We start from the raw sequence: 21,474 nt of genomic DNA on the forward strand, positions 1-21,474 counted from the left end.
TAGTAATCTTCAGATTCATTATTGACGAAAAAATTACATCTTTTGTTACATCTGTAGCTTCTTCATCATCTTTTAATGTTCAGAATAGGACAAATTTTTAAGAAACAACAGAATTTCATTGTAAACATTCTACTTCCTATTCACCAAATGAGTAATACCTCATTCATGAGAATCGGAATTGCTCAATATCAAAACAAGCACGAGAAGCTGTTGACAACTGCTCGGAATATTTCGGAAAGAAGTGATTTCGAGTATAAACAAATGAGAAAGTAGTTCCAGCTTCAAACAAACTCCTCAAAAAAGAGATTGTTTACGGATCAATATACCTTTTTGAAAAATCGTGAACATAATCTTTCTACCATAAGTTAGCTTTTTTTACGGACTCATTATCCCCAAAAACCAAACCAAACCAAACCAAATCTTGTACTGAAGACGACAAAAACTTGGTTATCGAAACGCGCGAGAGATGGTATAATTATGAGTGTTGGAGTAGTAATATTTATAGAGTGTACAATAGTATAGCTCTATAACTATAACTGTTCGCGATAAAGGTGAGGTTTAAAATTAGTAGTGAAATACTTTCATTAGTAGAATTATTTATCATGTAGTGTGATCAAGTGGTTCCCAAGATCACCAGATTTAACTCGACATGACTTTTCTCTTTGGGATTATTAAATACAAACTATTCATTAGCATGGTTTTAAAAGAGCTACAAATTAATATAAAAATATATAATCAAGTCTATCGACTTTATTCACATGAATTTCAATATTAACTCATTAAACGGTTATTTATTTGTACTTTTCGATATGGCAAAAAGATCGTCCAATTTTTTCAAGTTGAATTATTTGTGACAAGTGAGCTTATGAGCTACTAACCACGACTGATACTTCTCATAGTGATAGGAAACACCAACCTATCTATGTATTTATATGCTTGATGGATTGATTATATTTATTGGAAGATCTATCGTCTGCTCTTCTAACTTTGATCTCAATTACCAAATACTGCCTTCTTTTGGCCTTATTGTATTTTCCTTGTTACTTTCTTTGTTACTTTCATATAAATTTTTCCCAATAGTGTATCGATTCAGGTTTTAAAAAAATGTTTCGAGACCCTAGGAAGGTGTTTGCATCTTTTTTTGCTGTTCCATTATCCATCTCAGTTCCTTTAACTTCACTGTACCTGGTGCAAATTGTATTTCAATCTAATGTTCGTTGAAAATTCGTTGAGTTAGATACTTTGCTATCCGGTATAACTACGTGGATGTATTGATATCTAGTTAGCCTAGACCAGCTCCATGCATAAACAAAATATTGCGGTACTATAGCAACGAACAATAACTTATTAGAAGTGTCAGTGTAAAGTTTGTCGTCAAAAAAGTAAACCAGAGTTACACAATAAATTAAAAGAAAAAAGATATCCACCGAAATTGTGAAAATCGAAAAATTGGAGTATCGAGCCATCATCAATTATTTAAAAGGGTTAAGAGGTAAGCATATTTACGAAGATTTGATTAAAATACCCTTGGTGATCAATGTCCTTCGTATGCGACCGTGAAAAATTGGACTACAAGCTTCAAAAGAGGTAAATTTTCCATTGAAGATGATGACCGGTAGGTCTACGCAGTTTATGATATGATTTTATCAGACTGTCGAATTGGGCTAAAATGCTGCAAAATGGATCCCCAAATGTTTGAATGTTGACCAAAATTGTGCGCAAGGGTAGAAAATATGAAAATGATGTAGACTTCTTAAACCAAATTGTTACAATGGATGAGATTTGGATACATTTCTACGATCCATAAACAAAGCAACAATCTCTCCAAGACCTAAGAAGTTTTGTCGTAAACTAAACCCTAAAACCCTAAAAGGTCGTAAATTTCCTTCCAACGAGGAGGTAATAAAAGCTGTATAGGTCTGGTTTGCAGAGCAAGAAGAAACATTTTTTATAAAGGTCTAGAGACGTTGCAGGTTCGCTGTAATAAATGTATCAATTTAAGAGGAGAATATGTTGAGAAATAGAGTAATGAAATATGTTAACAGCAAAATTTTGTTTGGTTATATAGTAAGCTAACAATTTTTCAGTATATCCTCGTATTATTTGTTTTCCAAATTTCTTATTGATATTTAACTGTGCACATATCCCAAGTGTTTGAGTTTGTGAGTATTTTATTCTAGGTCCATTCGCTTCTAAATTTTGCCTAGCTTTAGTAAGTAATATTATAGTACCTCTGCAAATAAAATTCTTAGTTAATTATATTCTATAAGAAAAAATGTATTTTAATTATTAGGAGAAATATTCGTTATTTGGAATAAAAAAGAAATTTTATTTTAGACAATACAATCAATCTGGAACATTATCGGTACAATTTTGTGGTTATTAACTGGTAATTTTACATCTATTGATATTTTGACTAATTCCAAATGTAGTGTTTACAAATGTAGGTTTCCAGCTTGTGACAACAAATATAAATTACACGCATAACTTCTCAAAGAAACACCCACGAGATAAAAGCATTGGCGTAACTTTCTAATACAATAAGTGAATGATTATCAATTAAAACTAGAAATATTTTATTGAATTCAACATTGAATTTTGGCTGTCTGAAGAGCAGCCTCAAAGAATATTTGATAATTAATATAGTACTTATATTTGTACAAATAACATTGATCAACAAAAATTTTTTTGCGCATGGGTTTTAATTTATATATTATGATTAAATAAGCATATACATAAAAGGAAATGTGATTAGAATTTAAAAATATTCGATTTTTAAGAACTTCAATGACAATTTTGCGCCCAATCAATGTCGGTTTTCGCGAGCTATTGGTGTAGAAAGAGATGTACGAGGGTGTTTCTTGCATCGCTCGTTGTGTACGACAGTTGGTGTTTAAATATTACAGAGAAATAACGTGTTTCATATCATTTTTCAATCAATTTGTGCATAATGGCTACAAGAAATTGTAAACAAGATGCTTAATCGTTTTGTTATATTTGCGGCCAATTTCTTAAAGTGAGAGAGGAAAAGTATGATTTAAGTCAAATTCAAAGATTTGCGAAGCATATCAGTTTACTTTTATGTACCAGTCAAAAATCAAGACAAAAAATGGGCTCTACAGGTATCATGTAGCTCTTGCATATACAATCTTGACGGTAAGTTCATTTTGTCTTTTTTATTCTATTAACTATCTTATAATAACATGAACTGGGTTTACGTTACGTTACTTTCTATTCTAGATTGGTACCGAGGTCAGAAAAGACCAATGCCAAGTTTGCAGTGCCGAGAATTTGGAGGGAGCCCAGTGACCATTACACTGATTGTTAATTTGTATTGTAAATACACTTGGAGGTAAAAATTTTAAGAATACAACTTATGACCTACCATACACATCTTCTCCAATACCACATAAAGAGAAAAACTCCTGTACCCACTTCGCCATTGTTGAAAAAGCAACTACTCTATCAAGGCAGCCCGCAATTATAAAGTTCATCTGTAGCCGTACATTCTGAATTCGTTTTTGAATCTGAACCAAATATACCACTCCTCATCAACTCTAAAGATCTATATGACTTGAGAGGAGACTTAAATCTTCCAAAAAAATAAACAATTATTAACATTAAAACAATTATTATTAAACAATTTGTAAAGGCTCTTAATCATGAGTTTAAAGCTTTCAAATATTTGAAAAGTTTTTTCCAAAGCTCTCGAAGGCGAAAATTAAAGCTGGAATCTTTGTTGGCTCTCAAATAAGAAAAATATGTGATATTTTTGTACAGTTAGTCAGCAATAAAGAGAAAAAAGCCTGAGTCTATTTTAAGGCACGGTTTTCTTGGAAACCATAGAACTGAAAAGTACGAGGAGCTGATCACTGACATGATCACGAATTTTTCAAACATGGGATATATGTCTCTAAAAATGCATATGTTGTGTATTTTCTATATACTTTCATTGATTTTATACTCATAAAAACAAATTCAGAAGTATTTTTGTTCTAATTCTCATTCCTATGTATAAAAGCAATAAAAATAAATAACGTATAGTCCTTACCAAAAATTTTGTAGACGAGTGTAATCATTAATTATATCAACCCCCGTGAAAGAATTTAATATATGAATACAATACTTGTAAGGATATTTGAATAGTATAAATATTAATTCATATTTTTTCTTTAACCTTTTAGGTAAATATACTTTTTTCATTAAAAAATAAATATGCATACTAATTTCTCTGGAATGCTATTTTCCTTGTTATTTTCTTATATTTCAAACAATATATTATTTTGAAAAAGGGTAATTATCCTTTAATAATACACGTGATTGGTTGTAGCTTACTTTGAAGACTGAGGCCCTTGGCATTACTATCTATTTTCCACAGTTTGGTAACGGCCTCCCATCTTTATCCATTATATAGCTTATTATAACCATTTAAATCCAGAATTAAGTTCTTCACTTTTTCAATTTCTAATTCTACCATTTCTTCAAGACAATCTATTGGGTTATCTCCCTGTATTTAAAGTCGTTCTTCCGTCAAGGCAGTGAATTGGCTTGGCAGTTATTCATCCATTAGTCTTCTGGATGGATTGTTTCGTTTTCTCTCCATTGATCCTCAGCCAAATAGCTCTGAATATAGCTCTTCTGTTTGACCATATATAATTGACTCCAATTATGTTATCGATTGCCACTTCTAAAAATTCCAACAGTAATAGCACTGCAACTGTCTCTTCGGCATCCTCTACCCTTGACACAATTTTTGCAAACCTATCTGCTTTAGAGTCAAAAACTTGAATTCAAAAGAGAGATTCACGACCACTTTCCAAATTGTTGTTCTTGATGTTTTTAAAACTGCCTGGCGAATTGTTGTGTTTTTGCTTAATTAGCTGACCACCCTTCTCACATAACAACAGAGCACGTTTTGTATTAATACCTTTTATGAACAGTTATGAGCATAGGCTGTAGGTCTAGGAATGATTTCACTACTTCTTGTACAGTGATCCTTCTGTGATTCCCAGTACTACTATCCCCTACACTCTCATGAGATTCTTCCTGTTTTCTTCTTTGTATATAACCAATATATTACCTTTAGTTGTAGTTCTCATTTATCATCCATCATTCCATTGATTTCTTTTTTCATTCTTATTCTTATTAATCACTATTGTTGTTCCTCTAGTAGTTTTAATGCATTGCTTTTTCGTGACTGATTATTTTATGATTTTTAATTGATCACTCCTCATTATACTAGCTTGATTCATATAGGGAAACGATCAAATAGCAATACTGTCTAAAATAATTATCTACAAAATATCTTTTCATTTCACTTTCGGGAAGAAATATTTCGGTTATATTTATATTCAGTTACGCCCATGCAATAACTGAAACCATGTCGTAGGATATATTTGTGACAGGATGTAAAAGTGACTATCCAATTTGTATGAGACAAATTAGCTGTTTGGAAGAGTGAAAACAGATTATCTACAAGCTAGTTAGAGAAATATCATTACAGAATGGTTGAAAGATATCGATCTCTAGCAGATGATTTAACAGAGTTTTATTTTTAATTGTAGTGCAAATACAAGAAATATCGTGAAGCTTCTGTATTTATTATAATTAACATTATAGTATGAAGCTATTCACACAAGGATGTTCAGAAAGTTAGAAGTGGAGTGGCCCAGTTTGGTTTAGAAAGAGGTATGGCTAAACGCGAAGCAGTTTTATGCCTAAATACCCTCGTTCAAAACTGTATTGACCAACGAAAAGACGTTTACATCACATTCATTGACTACGAGAAGGCGTTTGATACCGACAAGTATGACACTATGATAAAAACGCTGCAGAGCGCCAACATCAACAGCAATATACAGCATATAAGAATTATTCAAAACCTCTATTGGAACCAGAAAACACGGGTTAGGCTGAATCAGATAATCAACACAGAAGACATCAAAGTTTTAAGAGGGGTACGCCAGGGGTGTATTTTGTCTGCTATACTGTTCAACCTCTATGTAGAGAATGTCTTTGCTGAGGCCTTTGAGGGCTCTCTGATTATGGCGTTAAAGTTAGTGCATAGCCGCTGAATAATATTTGCTTTACAGACAACGTACTCGAGATACAATTATTATCAGATAAAATAAATAATATTGGGAATTTATATGGCTTAAAAATAAATGCGACAAAAACCAAGTGGATGCTAATAAGTAAAAATGCAATTTTAAGTGCCCAACTGCATATAGATAACTTGCCTATCGAGCAAATGAAGACGTTTAAATATCTAGGGATAACTATAAATGAGATATGGGAAGTTAAATGCCGCATTGAACACGCAAGACAGGCATTCATTAAATTTAAACCATTGTTGTGTAACCGTAATCTCTCCTTTGACCTTCGGTGTAGAATGGTCTAATGTTATGTGTGGTCATTTTTACTGGACAGCATGGAAATATGGACATTAAAAATATCGTCCATCGATAAACTGCGTATACCATGGACAGACAGAGTGACGAACGAGGATGTACTAAGAAGAGCGGGGACTTAGAGAGAGTTGTTTAACTTGATCAAGGTGCGAAAGGTTGGATACTTGGGTCATGTTCTTAGAAGAGAAAAATATATAATACCTCAATTGATCATATAATGTCATGGCTAAGCAATATAAAACATTGGACTGGCATAAATAACACCGGTGAGCTGTGTCTTGCCGCTATAAATAGATGTCTGACCATAAGATAATCGCCAACGCACTGTAGGTGCAAGGCAGTAGAAGAAGAAGCATTTTTATATCTGAATGGTTTATTAGAGATTCTTCATTCTAGAGGCCTCATTTTTATCCAAATGTATATAATTACAACCGCCGTTAACCTAGAGAGACCTGGAGTTAATTTTTTGGAAGCGAGAACCTTCTTTGTAGATCATGTTATGGGCTAATAATTTTTGTTTCATAACTGCTAGTAGACTTTGGAATCTCATATACAATGTTTATTCCACCACAATCCTTTTATGATATACTCACCTCATCAATGAAATGATTTAAAATTTTAAATAAAGCGAGTACTGTTTCTGTGAGTTTTATGGGTTTGCGAGAAAGCAGTTCTACCGGTGTACCATCACAAAATGGCACATATGAGGACATGATATTCGATAATTTGTCGCCCAACTTTTAAGGAAGCTGATACTATACATTTTCGGCTTTATCATCAGCTTGGCGGGCAAAAGTTTCATTCGAAAAGGTATGAAATTATTATTTTCGTTGAAAATGGCACGATAAGGTATGCACCAATGGCATGGGAAATTTTTGAATGTAACTATTTCATATGATATTTTGTAAACGACTGAAGTTGCTGCTTTATTCTCACATGACTTTGAATTTACTTCAAAAAATTCCGAAGCCTTGCTAATGTACTTATCGTGTAGTATTTTTAAATGCATCCTAAGTTCAATAGGTTCTTTATTTTCACTACCAAAAACAAATGAAGCTTTTAGGTTCAACATCCATATTTATGTTAGAGGTAAATTCAAAATTTAGGAATTCTGGCAAATGTTTTCTTGATTTTATTTTCTAAATTATGGTCAACTGTGACTTAACGATATTTCACTACTATCTCATACTAGTACAAGACAATTTGAAAACCTAGTGTTAAAATTTTATTTAAGAATACGATTCAAGTACATGAAAATTAGTTAAAATTCTCGCAATAAGCCACGAGATTGTCTTTCCCGACAGAGAGCAGATTTTAAAAAAATGATTCTGGAGTAGTGAGAAAGACGCTTTAATAGTGTTGTTTCGCATGTGAGAGCTTGTGGTGTCCTGCTGATTCGTTACCTGGTATATTCGAAGTTTCTGACTATTTGATGGTAGCTCATATTTCATAAGATTCTTTATCTCTCCACTTATCTGGGCACACACAAAAATGAAAAAAACCACAAACCCATGCGAATCGTTCAAATGTCATTTCAATAGTTCTTTTTATTATAGTCATCCATACATTTTCTATTTTCTGGATGTGCTTCAAAGCATCTGAAATTTTAGTTTGTAAAATCGGTTGCTTGGGCTTATGCTGTATAAATAATTTGTTATGTTATATACAATGTTCAGTATTTAGTTGAAATTTCTTCCACTATTGTTAAATTTCACAAATTTCGTTTAATTTCTATGAATTTGTTAATTTAAAATATAAGTTTACATATACCTATCAGACAGTTGTATATTTCAATTTTCATTACTCAATTGAAATATTTTATAATATCTAAATCAGTTTTTTGGTTCTAAATTAGCACTCTAAAATCTGGCCAACCACACCAAAAGTTCATCTAACTACTATCTGGCCGAATTTACTCTCGCCCGATTAACTTTCTTCAATTTATGAATACCTTTAACTGGTAAATTAAGCTTGAAATTTTTCAAAAATTGGCCCTCGAATATTGAAAGCTTCAGACACGCTATACTAATTTCTTCTTCCTTCCTCTTTCTTCCATAATAGGTCTAACGTCTGTTCTTTCGTGGTCGACTACTCCTTGTTCCAATTGGAGATTTATTCTTAGTTAGGCAAACACAACCCCACGTAACCACCACAACCCTTGTCCTGCAGTTGAGCCCACTACAACAAACCCTTCTCCTTATCTTACCAAATTTAACCCACGAATCTCTCTCAGTCTTCTTCTTCTTCTTCTTCCGTGTATTAGGCATAATCACCTGTTTTATCTTTGACATCCTTACCTCCTATCCTGCTTCAAGGTTGTCGCTTTACCTTTTTCTGGGTCGGCCGGTACTCCTTCGGCCCAATGGGGATTTATCGCGCGCTAACTTGACCAGTCTGTTGTTATCCATACGACTATGTCCTCGTTCTATTCTTTCTTTCTTGATAGAACCCATTCGTTGACTATTTTGCGCAACCTTCTGATGTTCTCACTTCTTTTCCAGCTGTTTCCATAATTCTTTTGGTTTTCGCCATTTCTGGTCGTGTCTCTGCCTTGTAGGTCATAATGGGTCTTACCGTAGCCTTGAATATTATCGATTTGGCCTCTATTCCATTATTTCTCCATATGGTTTCGTTCAAACATGCTGAGATTCTTAAGGCTTTGGTTGTTTGCTCTCTTACTTCGTTCTCTACTTCTCCTGAAATCTCGATTCCTAAGTATTTGAATTTCATCACTTGATGAATTATTTGGTCGTCTACGATTAGCTTACATCTTATCGGAGTTCTGGATGTGGTCATACACTTTGTTTCGGATGCAGATATTAACATATTGAAAGATTTAGCTGCGCAGTTAAACACATGTAAAAGCCTTTGAAGATCATCCTCATTTTTGCGACTAGAACAGCATCATCATCGTAACATAATATTGTAATATTTCGATCCTTCATCTGGTAGTCCCTTAGCTTTCTTACTTTCTTGATTATTTCTTCCATAATTATATTGAAAAGAAAGGGGCTTAAGAAGTCTCCCTGGCGAATCTCTTTGGGTACTTATATTTGCTCCGTTAGCACTCCGTTCACTTTAGCTTGGATTTTGTTGTCCATGTATATATTTTCAATGTTTTTCATCAAGTCAAGGGTGAATTGTTTATAATCTAGTAGATGTACTACGTCTTTTAGTTGTACTCGATCGAATGCTTTTTGTAGATCTATAAAGCACATAAACGCTGGTCTATTGTAATCAATCGATTTTTCTGTGATCTGCCTGATGATAAAGATCGCATCTGTGCACGACCTTCCCCATCTAAATCCATGTTGCTCATCTTTTAACTTGATGAGACAGTCTCTCTCAATCTATCGTCTGTAATTAGAATTATATGTTGGTTCCATTGTTTTTTACGCTGTGATACACACGTTAATGTTATCTTCGTCACATAATCGTCTGATGTCTCTAAGAGTTTTTTCTTTTTCGACGTTTCTAGTTTTTTTTCTGAATTATAGATCATTATAGGCCTGATTATCACTTTTTAAATTCGCGCCTTTGTTTCTTGTGTTAGATGTTTGTACCGCCATACTACGTTCTGAAGACATCCCATGACCTTATTTTCTCTAGCTACTTGTTCTCTTATTTCGTCTTCTACGTCCCCATAACTGGTTATGCTAATTCCAAGGTGCTTGTATTTCATAATGTTTTATACTATTTGACCTTCTAATTCTAATTTGCATCTAATGGACTCTTTTGATGTTGCCATGCATCTGGTTTTGTCAGTCGAACTAATCATATTGTACTGTTTTCCTGTGTGATTAAATATATTCAATAATCTCTGAAGATCATCTTCACTTTCAGCATTTATCATGGAGTTATCGGCCTAGCACAGGATTTTGATTTATTTCTTGCCCATTTCGTAACCTTTGCCTAGCTGCACCTTTTTGAATGTTGAATAGCATGGGATTAAGCGAGTCTCCTTGTCTCATACCCTTATTGACTGGTACAGGTTTTGTTTGTTTACCATTAATGCGAGCTTGAACTTGATTGTCTGAGTTCATGTTTTCGATGGTCTGAATTATAATGATAGGTATGTTTCTATTGTACAATATGTGAATAATACATTCCATTTTAATACGATCAAGGGCTTATATGAGGTCAATGAAGCATAGGAATGCTGGTTTCTTATATTCTATGGATTTCTCAACAAGTTATCGTAGGATAAAAACTTCATCTACGCAGGATTTTTCTGATCTGAATTCTTGCTGCACATCTTCTAGTGCTGTAGTTAGACGAATCTTGTTTATCTCCTTTTTCAAACATGAGTGTTATTGAACTGTCATATTCTGTATGCCAAGAAAGCTTCTCGTTTTTGCTTAGATTTGTCTTTAACTTCTCGATGGAACCATGGAGTTGTTGGTTACGACTATGTGTGTTTCTATTGCCTCCTTAGCAGCGTCTTCTATGTTCTTTCTGATTTTGTTCCAGCTCTCGTTTATATATTGATCTAAGTTACTAATAGTTCATAAAATATAAAACATTAAAAATTTTTTATTTGCAAGTACTTATATACATTGAAAAAATATAAAAGTACTTAATTTTTTATGAAAGGTAATTAAGAAATTTAATTAAATATACTGCGAGATTTAACATGGTATTCATCCTGGATTTCATAATATTTTAACAAAGCAAGTTGATAATATTCTCATTTACACTGGCATATAGAAATGTCATTGCTACTGAAAACTATTTTATTTAAACCGGATACAATCAGAATCGAATAATGAAATTAATTAGAACCAATGAAATACGATTCATTCCCAATCTTGAACATCTGTGAGTGGTTACTAATAGCCTTGGGTTGTCAAAAGTATCAATAAAAGAAATAAGTTTATTCCAGGTAAAATTTCATAAGAGCAACAGACTTTCTTTGTTTACACCCGCATTATAAGAAAGTTTTTTTTAAGGAGGGATCCTTACCGAATATTATAGTTACAAATAGGGTGTCATAAGGAACTAATAACGTTCCTGACAGTGGAGGTTCGTGGAAACAAATTTTAGATGTTGTTCTACAATGTTTAAAAAAAAACTTTTGTCAAATTTCCATTCATTTTATTCCATGCTGAAATGAGAGACTGCTGGAATGGTTTTTATACAACAAAACTATGAATCGTTTCACGTCTTCACCGAACTCTTTATTTTCTATCTATCGTTTATTGTCTATAAAGAAAATTCGCGAGGTTCTTTAGCTTAAGAGATTGTTAATTAAACAGGAATGCTTCGGGACTCACTTAGAGTTGCATCCAATTCAGTCCAAGAGATCTTCCACGATTATTATTATTCATTTTCAATCATGTTCGAGGAGAGTCAATGGAATGCCTGTAAAAATCCGTAACAAATAATATTGATTGATGTCTCTATATAATCAATAAGAAGAATCTGAACCATAATATTTGGTAAACCTAATAACGCATATTCTATGAAATTATAGATGGCTTAATTTAAAGCAAACGGAAAGTACACCAATATATGTTATATCTTACGGTAACTTGCATCAAAATATTACATATCGGAAATAATCTAAAAGGGAAAACAGTATTCTTAATTTTAACTTTTAATAAGAAAAATGTAATTGTGTTACCGCTTTATAGTTTGGTTTTACGTCCTAAAGGTTTCGAATATAACAATCAATCTGAAATCGTTTATTGTCAACCATTTCTCAACGATACCTTGTGATAGATATTACTGAAATAAAGATAATGGTTTCATTTATTTCAAGATATTCACTACTAACACCAACCCAAAATTATCAAATATATGTTTTAATACCGATCTAGATCTATGTTGATATGTTGACTTTTGAAAATCGATAAGTTCGGAAAATGATCTTACAATTATTTCAGGAGATTTACTATACATTCAGTGGTGATAGTTCCTACTTTAGTTCGCAATTTAATTGACGTCTCTTGTCTGAAATTGTAAGGAAGTGGTCGTTCCAGTTTGAACATAACTTACTTACTTGATCAAATTATGGTACTGAATAGTTTTGCGGAAACCTGTTATTTTTGATATAGAACCCCACTTTGGGAATCGCCGCTTTAGATTGCTCATCTCTATCTCCGTTAAAGTCTTATAACGTCCATAAACTATTATATATAACAACAATATAATGCATTTCTCTGATTAAAAACACAAATCCAAATATTTCGAGTACATTTTCTTGTGCAACTGTTTCTTCTACTTACAACAGTAAATTCTATCATAATATTTCGTCTTGCCTCTCGTTTTTAATCTGTTAATATTTTCTTTGTAACAATATTAAGAACATCTCTTGGTATTTACCAAGTTAAAGATATTTTCCATACCACACCAAACCACACACATACACTATAATAGTATATGATTATTTTGAAATTGCAAATTGAATGTTAAATTTGAAAAATATTTTTTGATTATAGAATAGAACACGTTGTATTATATTATCATTATTTAAATTTTATAATCATCATTTATTTGGTCTTAATTATTTTGAGAAAGTGCAGCGCTTATACACTAGCTGCCCCTGATCGCTGATATTCATACTAAACACACAGTTCAGTGAAACTTTTCAAATGTAATATAAAAACTTAATGAATTTGGCTCCAATGACAAAAATATTGTCCAGATAATCAATTTTAACATATCCATCTAATTAACGTAAAAACGATATAAAATTTCTTTTGTTTTCAGACGCAGACTTATTTTTCGTAGTCATTCATTAAAAATTCAAATTAAAAACGCTAACAAATGCTGATTGTATTTGATTATAAGAACAGGCGAAAAATGATCTCATTAAAAGTTAAACAACGTGTTTATTAGGTGATTTCATTGTATATCAGCTATTCAATTTTTTTTTGTCCCCATATCTAGCCGTTTGATGTTCGCAATTAAAATTTGATGAAATCGAGGAGTTTATTATTTAATTAAATAACTTTAACGATGATTTTTCAATACCCTTCAGTATATTTGTACAGCTACTTTAAATCATATTGCTTCGAAATTTTGACAAAAACTTTTTCACTGTCACTTTAAAAAATAATATTAACACAAATTCGTGATTTGATGTGTACAAAAACTCTAGCTGCTGTAATAACTTCTGCCAACGCTGGTGAAATTGACTGTAACAACTCAGTGATTCAGTGATCTTTGTAATAGCTAGTAAAATTAGCGACTTGTAATGATCAAATCAATTCCTTTCAAAAAGTAGAAGTAGAAGTAGTTCTTCCATTATCAATTGCAGAAGACAGTCAGCGAGGAACAATCATTATTTCATAAATACGCACAGCACTCATACCAACTTAAAAATGAAAAATAATGTTTAATCCTAGCAGAAAATTCGGTAAACATCTAACAAGCCTTAAGTTCACGTGGACTCGCCATCTCCACTGTTTACCAATAAAAACATCCGAAACGTAAACATAAATGCATTGCTATTGACCGAAGCTGTCGGAAGGCAGCAGTGGCTTCGTTTGGTGAGATTTATTTAATTCATAAATTTCCTTAAATAAATGGAAATATGGCGTACAGCGTATGCAGCAAAAGATAGGAGATTATTCAGAATACAATATTACTAATTTAGAGACATGGTGTCAAGTTTTGCCAGCATGTGTTTTTAAACACGAAAAACTGAAAAAACGGATGGCAATAACCGAATCGTCAAGGATCGTTCGATGGCGACAAGATTATTTGACAGATAAGATAGTAAAAATTGTTGTTTGAATGGATGTGCAGCTGATCATCTTGAAAATATAACAGTAGAATTATTTGGAAAGTAATTTAATGAACAGGTTTTAACTAACATATAGATATACCAAATAAGTAGAAGTAGCAAAGCTCAAATTTTAGCATTTATGTTTCAAAAAAATATTCCTGCTCCTGCCAGCGATCGTAAAAAAGGCCCAACAAAGAAAGAATTACTACTAAAGGTATTTATTGTATTGATAAGCTGTGCAAAGAACAGGGTCACACTCTTCTCAGACTACCCCCTTACTATTGCAGAATTAACCCTATAGAGTTAATATGGGTAACCCTAAAATCAGAATTACGAAAATGTAATCAGTCTCCAGGGCTGAGTAAAGAGGTTGTGGGACTCTTAAAGAAAGTTCTAGCAGCAGACCGCCAAGAGCTTTGGAAAAACTGTGTTGAACATATTGTTAAAGAAGAAGATGGGTATGTGGTATCACCCTCTTTACAATGATGACTTCAGTTCAAACGATTGTGACTACCATGATTATTCATAAAGATACTTTGGAATTGAAATTCAGTTGTAGCAAGTTAACGAGTATAATAATGATTTTTTTCCAAGTTCCAAGTGGGACTACAATTAAGTGCATCTGTCTAAATAACGGCGTATAATTCCGTATAATTTATATTCGATTGCCTTTTAACGAATACAAAATTTTAATAGTAACAAAATTGTCGGCAAGGGTTTTTATATAAGTTTTAATAATCTGCAATTGATATTGCTAGAACTATACCAGTACCAAAAGTAAAGAACAGTAGGCCGTCGGCTTAAGCGGAAAGGTAATCGTTAAGGGATCAGACGAGCTGCCCCGTGTTTCGAGTGAAAATTCTCCGATCTGCAACCATATTATCCTTGTGAGCTAGGCAGATTTTCCCATACCTAAAGTGCACCTTGTACTAGAGGGGACTTAGATTAACCAAATTAAGTTTATCTGGGTGGGTACAAATTTTATATTTTTTTATTTTAAAACACTAGGAAATCTCTTCAAAAAATTTTTCTCTGAATAAACTAACTTAATGTTAAGGTAACAATATAAAAATTTACATCTATGAGTTTTGTACCCAATATTATTATTTCTAAATATTATTTCAATTCTACTCAACAAAACGTTTTGTAAACAGATTCTACCTAAACTCCCGATGATGAACACGGACGCCTGTTTACACTGAATTTAAAAAATACAAATATCTCCATAGTTGTAAGATCTCAATAACCTTGCACCTTTAGCCCCTTAGACTTCATGGAAATAACTGGCACTTTGAGGCTGCGAAAACGCCTGACTTGAAGCCGCGAAGGGACTCGCTTAGGTCGCAAAAACGACAATCTTCTGTTTCCGTTCGGAGCCTCTTTGTTATTGAAAGTTTGTCGCCCTGTCGACTTGACAATAACATCATATCTGTTTTAAGAAATGAAAAATAGATAGATATGATATCGAATATATTTTGTTTCGGTCGTAGCATTTGAATACATTCTTCGATTTCGTCTATTTGAGTCAAGCTTTGTCTGGCGTTAAATAAACAAGTAACCATAATTTGATGTGGTTTTTGAATACAAACATTTTTCTGCTTAGATTTCGTGTGCAAATATATACACTTCGATGTGGTATGATGTGCAATGAACTTTTGATTTTAGTTTCAGTATAATTGCTCGAACAATTAATAAATACAACCCTCTACGACACGCTTCTTAATGTAGAGGTATACGGCCTCATTTGAAATTTATACAAGTCTCAATCACATTAGATAATTTTATTAAGTTGCACGTCACTAGTTTTTCATCGAAACGAAATTAAAACATCTTATATAAAAATAACAGTAAATATATTTTTAAACAGCAGCTTTCAACTGTAGTCTAGGTATTGTGGTGATGTATATATCTGATGTTTGACCTCAACGTGGCCTAGCAATGATCGTGATATTCTGTGATCTTGGTCTATCAGTTACAGCTTAGCGACTATAAGAGAAATATCAGCATAAATGTATTTAACATATTTGCTTACTTTTATCTCCGGTAGAGGAATAAATTGGAGAAAAAAATCTTTATTGTTTTGCTTGAAAATAATGGAACTGAATATATTTTCCTCAAATTGGAGGTAACTGTGTAAGTGACTACTGTGCCATGTCAATTGATCAATTATATGAATAGGAAAAACATTTGACGGAAAAAGTAATATGCCGATAATCATGCTCCCTCATAACTCTCTTGCGTTAATACAAGCAGTAACAATTTTGGTCTTGTCAGTCTTCTATTTCAGTGGAATGCGGTTTGCGGTCTCTAACGTGAAACAAGGCATTAAAATTCAGTTTTAAACTGATAAGTTTGTCAAATAGCTCAAGGGGTGTGATAATCTACCAATATATTAATATCAAAACTATTTATGAGTGGTGCGAACGATTAAAAAGTAAACATGAGACAGTTACAGATTAGAAATGGTTGATACGTCCTTCGACCTAAAAAACAGATGAAAATACGCAAAAGTAGACAAACTTGTTCGTTAAAACATGAGTGAAAGGGTTTATCGCTCCTGGCTAAGTCCTACAGCAGCAGGCGACTTTAGGTCCGAGCCACGGTGGCGAAGGACCACTTTCCTTTCGGCATAAGGTCATTTCCACTCAATATTCTTGGAAACAACTGTCAACAGAACCCATTCCGGCACTCCAAAAATTGACAGAAAAAGTAGAACATTTTTTCACGTCTTAGGAAAATATTTTATATATAGTTTTGTTGTTGTTGTGTTGTGTGTGGTTTGTATGATTAATTTATATGTCATCGTCATCGTTTTGTAGTATTTTGTCTCCCCATTCGTTCGGCCATTTGGTCATAGTCATGTCAGTTATGTCGATATTGTTGGGGGTATTTCATGTGTCTATCATGTATTGTACAATTATTAATTAAGCGATTTTGGTCTTTAGTCTCGTTACACTACAGTGTCTCTTAGTTTGAAAGGTTGGTAATATTCGTTCATATGTCCATGTCCTGTAATAAGTTGAGTCGTCTTTTAAGTCAATGTCGGTTGTGATCTACGTACTATTTTGAAGATCGCGTATATTTTGCGTACTGTGTCTGTTTTACCCCTTTTGTATTGCCATGCTGTTCGTTAAAACAGTCGATTTGGTTACTGCTACAAAACATATAACTTAAAAATGGAACGACAGCTTTCTTTTTCACGAACGCGCTCTGTGTCATAAATGCTGATTTTCTAGTTTTCGACAGCTAAAAGTCTTCCTTTCTGTCACATCTGTCGCCATCTGTAACCATTTTTTGCTAAATATATGATAGATAAAATTACTAATCAGTATGTACAAATTCAAATTATATCATAATTTGAATATTTCTTTAGACAAATGAGAAAACTTTGAAGAGATGTACTTTTAGTAACTCTGAGTATCAATCTTAATTGAATAGTTTATTATTTTTCAATATCAATCTTTAAAGATTCTTTAAAAATTCTAGTATTTTGATTTAGATACTGGGTTTTATTCTGAATGAGATTTAGTAAGTTTTTGATATAGACAGGGGGTTTTAAATTCAAAAATAAAACTCACACAAATCCCAACAATATAATAAAAAATAAAATAGCTAATTAGAAACAAATAGTTTGTTTATTGTGTCGTAAAGTATACGTTGAAGCTTACACATTTTGGTAAAAATACCAAAACTAGATTAAGTACTTCACGATTCCTAACAATAAAAGTGTCCTAAACGAAAAACGTCTTGACACAATTCCTGACCAATAGCAGGCCACAAAAAAATTAGAATTAGTACATTACTAATGCAAGGTCCAACTTCATGCGGTTCACGTTCTTTTCAGCAAAATTATTTTATGATAACCTCTGGTATTACAATATTATACCATCATCACAGTCTTCTAAATTTAGTTCGAACGTTTACTTTGAAGTGGTTTTTTGATCTTAACAACGACACGGAATCCTACTAACTCATTATGAGAAAGTTCACAGATGTATTTTTGAAGGAATGTGACGAAACCGTGAATTTAAGATATAAATATTAAATATTAGTTTCTGTGGTAATCGTATATTATATTATGGTATTTTAAGGGTAATTTGGAGTGCGTATTAGCTTATTGTACCTTTAGTTGATCGATGTTTGTTTTATAAACGTTTAGTCATTTAATAGGTCCACAAGTACTGTTGTGAACCATGTTTTAAAGATGCTTTCTTGTTAAGGGATCTGTAAGATATTATAACTATTCTTATAACATTTAAAAGATTCGTTGGGAATAGATGATTTAACGTAGTTATTGAAGTTTGGTAACATATCTTTTAGCTTCATTATATCCGTAGTGTGACACCTCCATCTACCTAACAAATCTATTTACTCTCTATGACATTTTCCATTCTCTTTCTAAATCAGATGTTCAATTCATAATGCGACATACAACATTTTTGCGCACGGGTTATACATTTCTTATTTTTATTGCTTTTATACCTAGAAATGAGAAGCTGAACAAAAAATACTTCTGAATTTGTTTTTATAAGTATAAAATCTATGAAAGTATATAGAAAATCCACAAAAAGATGATTTATTGAAATATACCAAAAATAAACAGTTTTAAAATGGAGTTAAGAAATTTGAAAATGATTTTTTTTACTTTTTTCCGTCATATTCGGCAGAAGTTTCTCTTATTTACCCCAAAATATACTCTCCCATCATGCTTTCAGTATACTGACCTTGGTAAGTAAGATCTCAAATTCCACTATGTCTTGATGGAAGCGTTCCCTTTGTTCTTCCGAATAAGCTCCCATCCTATCTTTAAATTTATCTAGATGAGATTGTAACATATGCATTTCTACAGACAGAAAAATTAGTGATTATGTCAGTGATCATCTCTTCATACTTTTCAACTTACAAATATTTGAAAGCTTTGGACTCATGATTAAGAACCTTTACAAATTGATTAATAAGACCCAATTTAATATGCAAAGGTGGCATTAATATTATTTTGGAATAGACAATCGCTCCTCGTTTAACATTTTCCTACTTCGTGCTCAGTACGTGCAGGCCAATGATTTTCTCGGTAGTGAGCGGCATCATTTCTACAATCCCACAGACATAAATAACAGGAGTGTTTAGTATAACCATCTTGCATTCCTGTCAAAAAGCACACCATCTTGAAATCACCAATAACTTCCCACTTGTATTCCATAGATATATTTAGTTGCAGTTAAAAACATGTTAATACTGTTGTAATTTTCTTTGGGATATACGGAATGTGGTAATGGATTCAATTGAAATTTGTTTCCATTGTGAAGTAGAACAGTTTTCGAACTTTTAATTGAGTTGTTAATAAAAAGACGCCATTCAGATGTATGACATGGAATACTAATTTCTTCAAATAGACCTTTTCCGTCATGGCAAAAACAGAAGCCATCTTTCTCACTGAAGAAACAAGAAAATTTTTCATGACGTTTTCTTTGACGGGATATACGAACATCAGATTTAATTAAATTCCATTGTTTTAACCGTGATACTAGTAATTCGGCTTTATTTGTTGGAAGATTTGAGTATCTTATTAAGTCATTGAGATTTTGAGAGTTGATGAGGTGTGGTATTTTTGGTTCAGATTCAAAAACGAAACTGCAAACTTCATGGCTCTTTTCTTAGTTCGGTACCAACCTACCATAAAACGTAACGTAACGTAAATCTAGTTCTTGTTATTATAAGATAGTTGATAGATTAAAACAGTGAAAATGAGCTTACCGTCATGACTGTATCTTTAAGAGATACATGATACATGTGGAGCCCATTTTTCTCTCTCATCCAAATTGGCCGAAAATATAACAAAACGAGTCAGCATCTCGTTTACAACTTCTTGTAGCCATTATGCACAGATTGATATAGTGAAAAGTGATATGAAAGACATTATTTCTCTGTAATATTTGAACACCAACTGCAAAAATCAAACAATGTCAAATTCTTAAAAAGCAAATATTTTAAAATTCTAATCACATTTCTTTTTATGCACAGAATATATTAAGTAAAACCCATGCGCAAAAAAATAGAACGACCGTATCTCAAAAAAAAGTTATTGATAGTATCATTTGAGTCCTTATCGAATCATTAGCTGGGAAAATTACTTAGAATATCATAATAATAAGCTCGCAACAGATCATTCACGTTTCTAAGGGTTATTTAGAGGTAGAGAACAAAACTCATACGTGGCCATATTCTTCCACCGTAAAGTAATTATGAATGATATTGCAAGTAACAATTTTGGTTGATTTTCATATTAATTTTATAATAATATTTTTTTCGCTTGTTCAGAACTAGTCCATTTTTAAGAATTTTGTCATTGATGCTGATGAAAGTCATTAACTGCATTAAAATTTCAAATTTGCTTACTTTAAATGGGGGTGGTCGTATTTTTGAGATTATGCTAGACAGGTATCACAGTAAAGTGGATTTTGTTGATAAATTTTGGTGACACAATTATATTTCATGGTCAATAATAGCTTTGTTTGCAGAGCAGTCAAAAACTGTCTCTTAATTGTCCGACACATGGCGTTCGCAGAACTAAAATTTCTCTCTGCTGATAAATTGCAAGCATTCTCAGGACAAAATATAGTTGTTGGAAACCGTTTTCTGACAGTCAGAAAAATCCGTGGATTCAAAGGAAATTTTCAGCTGGAGGTTTGCGCACTTCATAATAATTAGAAAGCTTTTGCTTGATTTGGGATTTTAACTAGTGTAAATTTATAATTATTCCTGATTTGAATTTTTTATTTCCATTGAAAATGGTGAGTTGAAAATATCTAATATATTTATACTTTCAAGCCAAGTTCTCTTTTAATTATGGATACAGGACAAATAAAAACAATATAGTACTTTAGAATTATTTTTACCAACGATGAACTGATGAACTGAGTTCTTCATTGAGGTGGAAGAGTTAATCGGAAGATTGAACGAGGTGAAAATAAAATAAGGACTATTTAGAGGTCTTAACTATACACCAGTATGATAAAACATTGAGACTTTTGAGTAAATTGGCCAGTCGCAATTAAAATGACAGACTAAAGACTAAAGCAATCTCAAGTTTTCTTTCTTTAAAGTGATCAGTTTGGTAAATTGAGTGCATATGACTTTACTGTAATATTTTTATAATTTGCTGAACATAAATCAGCATCCTATAGAGATGTTGCTGACCGATTTGGCAGAGCAAATGCATGTAAGACAACAGTTTTCAGCCAATGGATTCTCAAAAGTTATAAGCGCAATAAAAGGAACCCATATTAAACACAAACATCAGAGATTATGTTTATAGAATGATCGTTTTCTGGT

The 21,474-nt window shown here is 32.5% G+C and overlaps 1 protein-coding gene across 1 annotated transcript; it reads right to left on the reverse strand.

Moving 5' to 3' along the window:
* Nucleotides 1-8,870: 8,870 nt before the first annotated feature.
* On the reverse strand, nt 8,871-18,983 carry LOC130891588 (uncharacterized). The gene is made up of 3 exons (XM_057796415.1): nt 18,867-18,983; nt 10,317-10,465; nt 8,871-9,303 (listed from the first exon to the last, which is right to left on the reverse strand). The coding sequence occupies exons 1-3, from the start codon at nt 18,981-18,983 to the stop codon at nt 8,871-8,873; spliced, it is 699 nt and encodes a 232-aa protein (XP_057652398.1).
* Between the last annotated feature and the right edge of the window lie 2,491 nt (nt 18,984-21,474).

Source organism: Diorhabda carinulata, chromosome 3, assembly GCF_026250575.1.
Source record: "Diorhabda carinulata isolate Delta chromosome 3, icDioCari1.1, whole genome shotgun sequence".
Lineage (NCBI taxonomy): Eukaryota > Metazoa > Arthropoda > Insecta > Coleoptera > Chrysomelidae > Diorhabda > Diorhabda carinulata.

Bases quoted from the DNA above. Each gene is read 5' to 3' on its own strand.
- LOC130891588 (XM_057796415.1), bottom strand. From the start codon at position 18,983: ATGCATATGTTACAATCTCATCTAGATAAATTTAAAGATAGGATGGGA. The intron at 10,466-18,866 runs GTCAGTATACTG...ATTATAATTCAG, and splicing joins TTGAGATCTTACTTACCAAG to ACCATCGAAAACATGAACTC. The intron at 9,304-10,316 runs GTTACGAAATGG...ATGCTGTTCTAG, and splicing joins AAAGGTGCAGCTAGGCAAAG to TCGCAAAAATGAGGATGATC.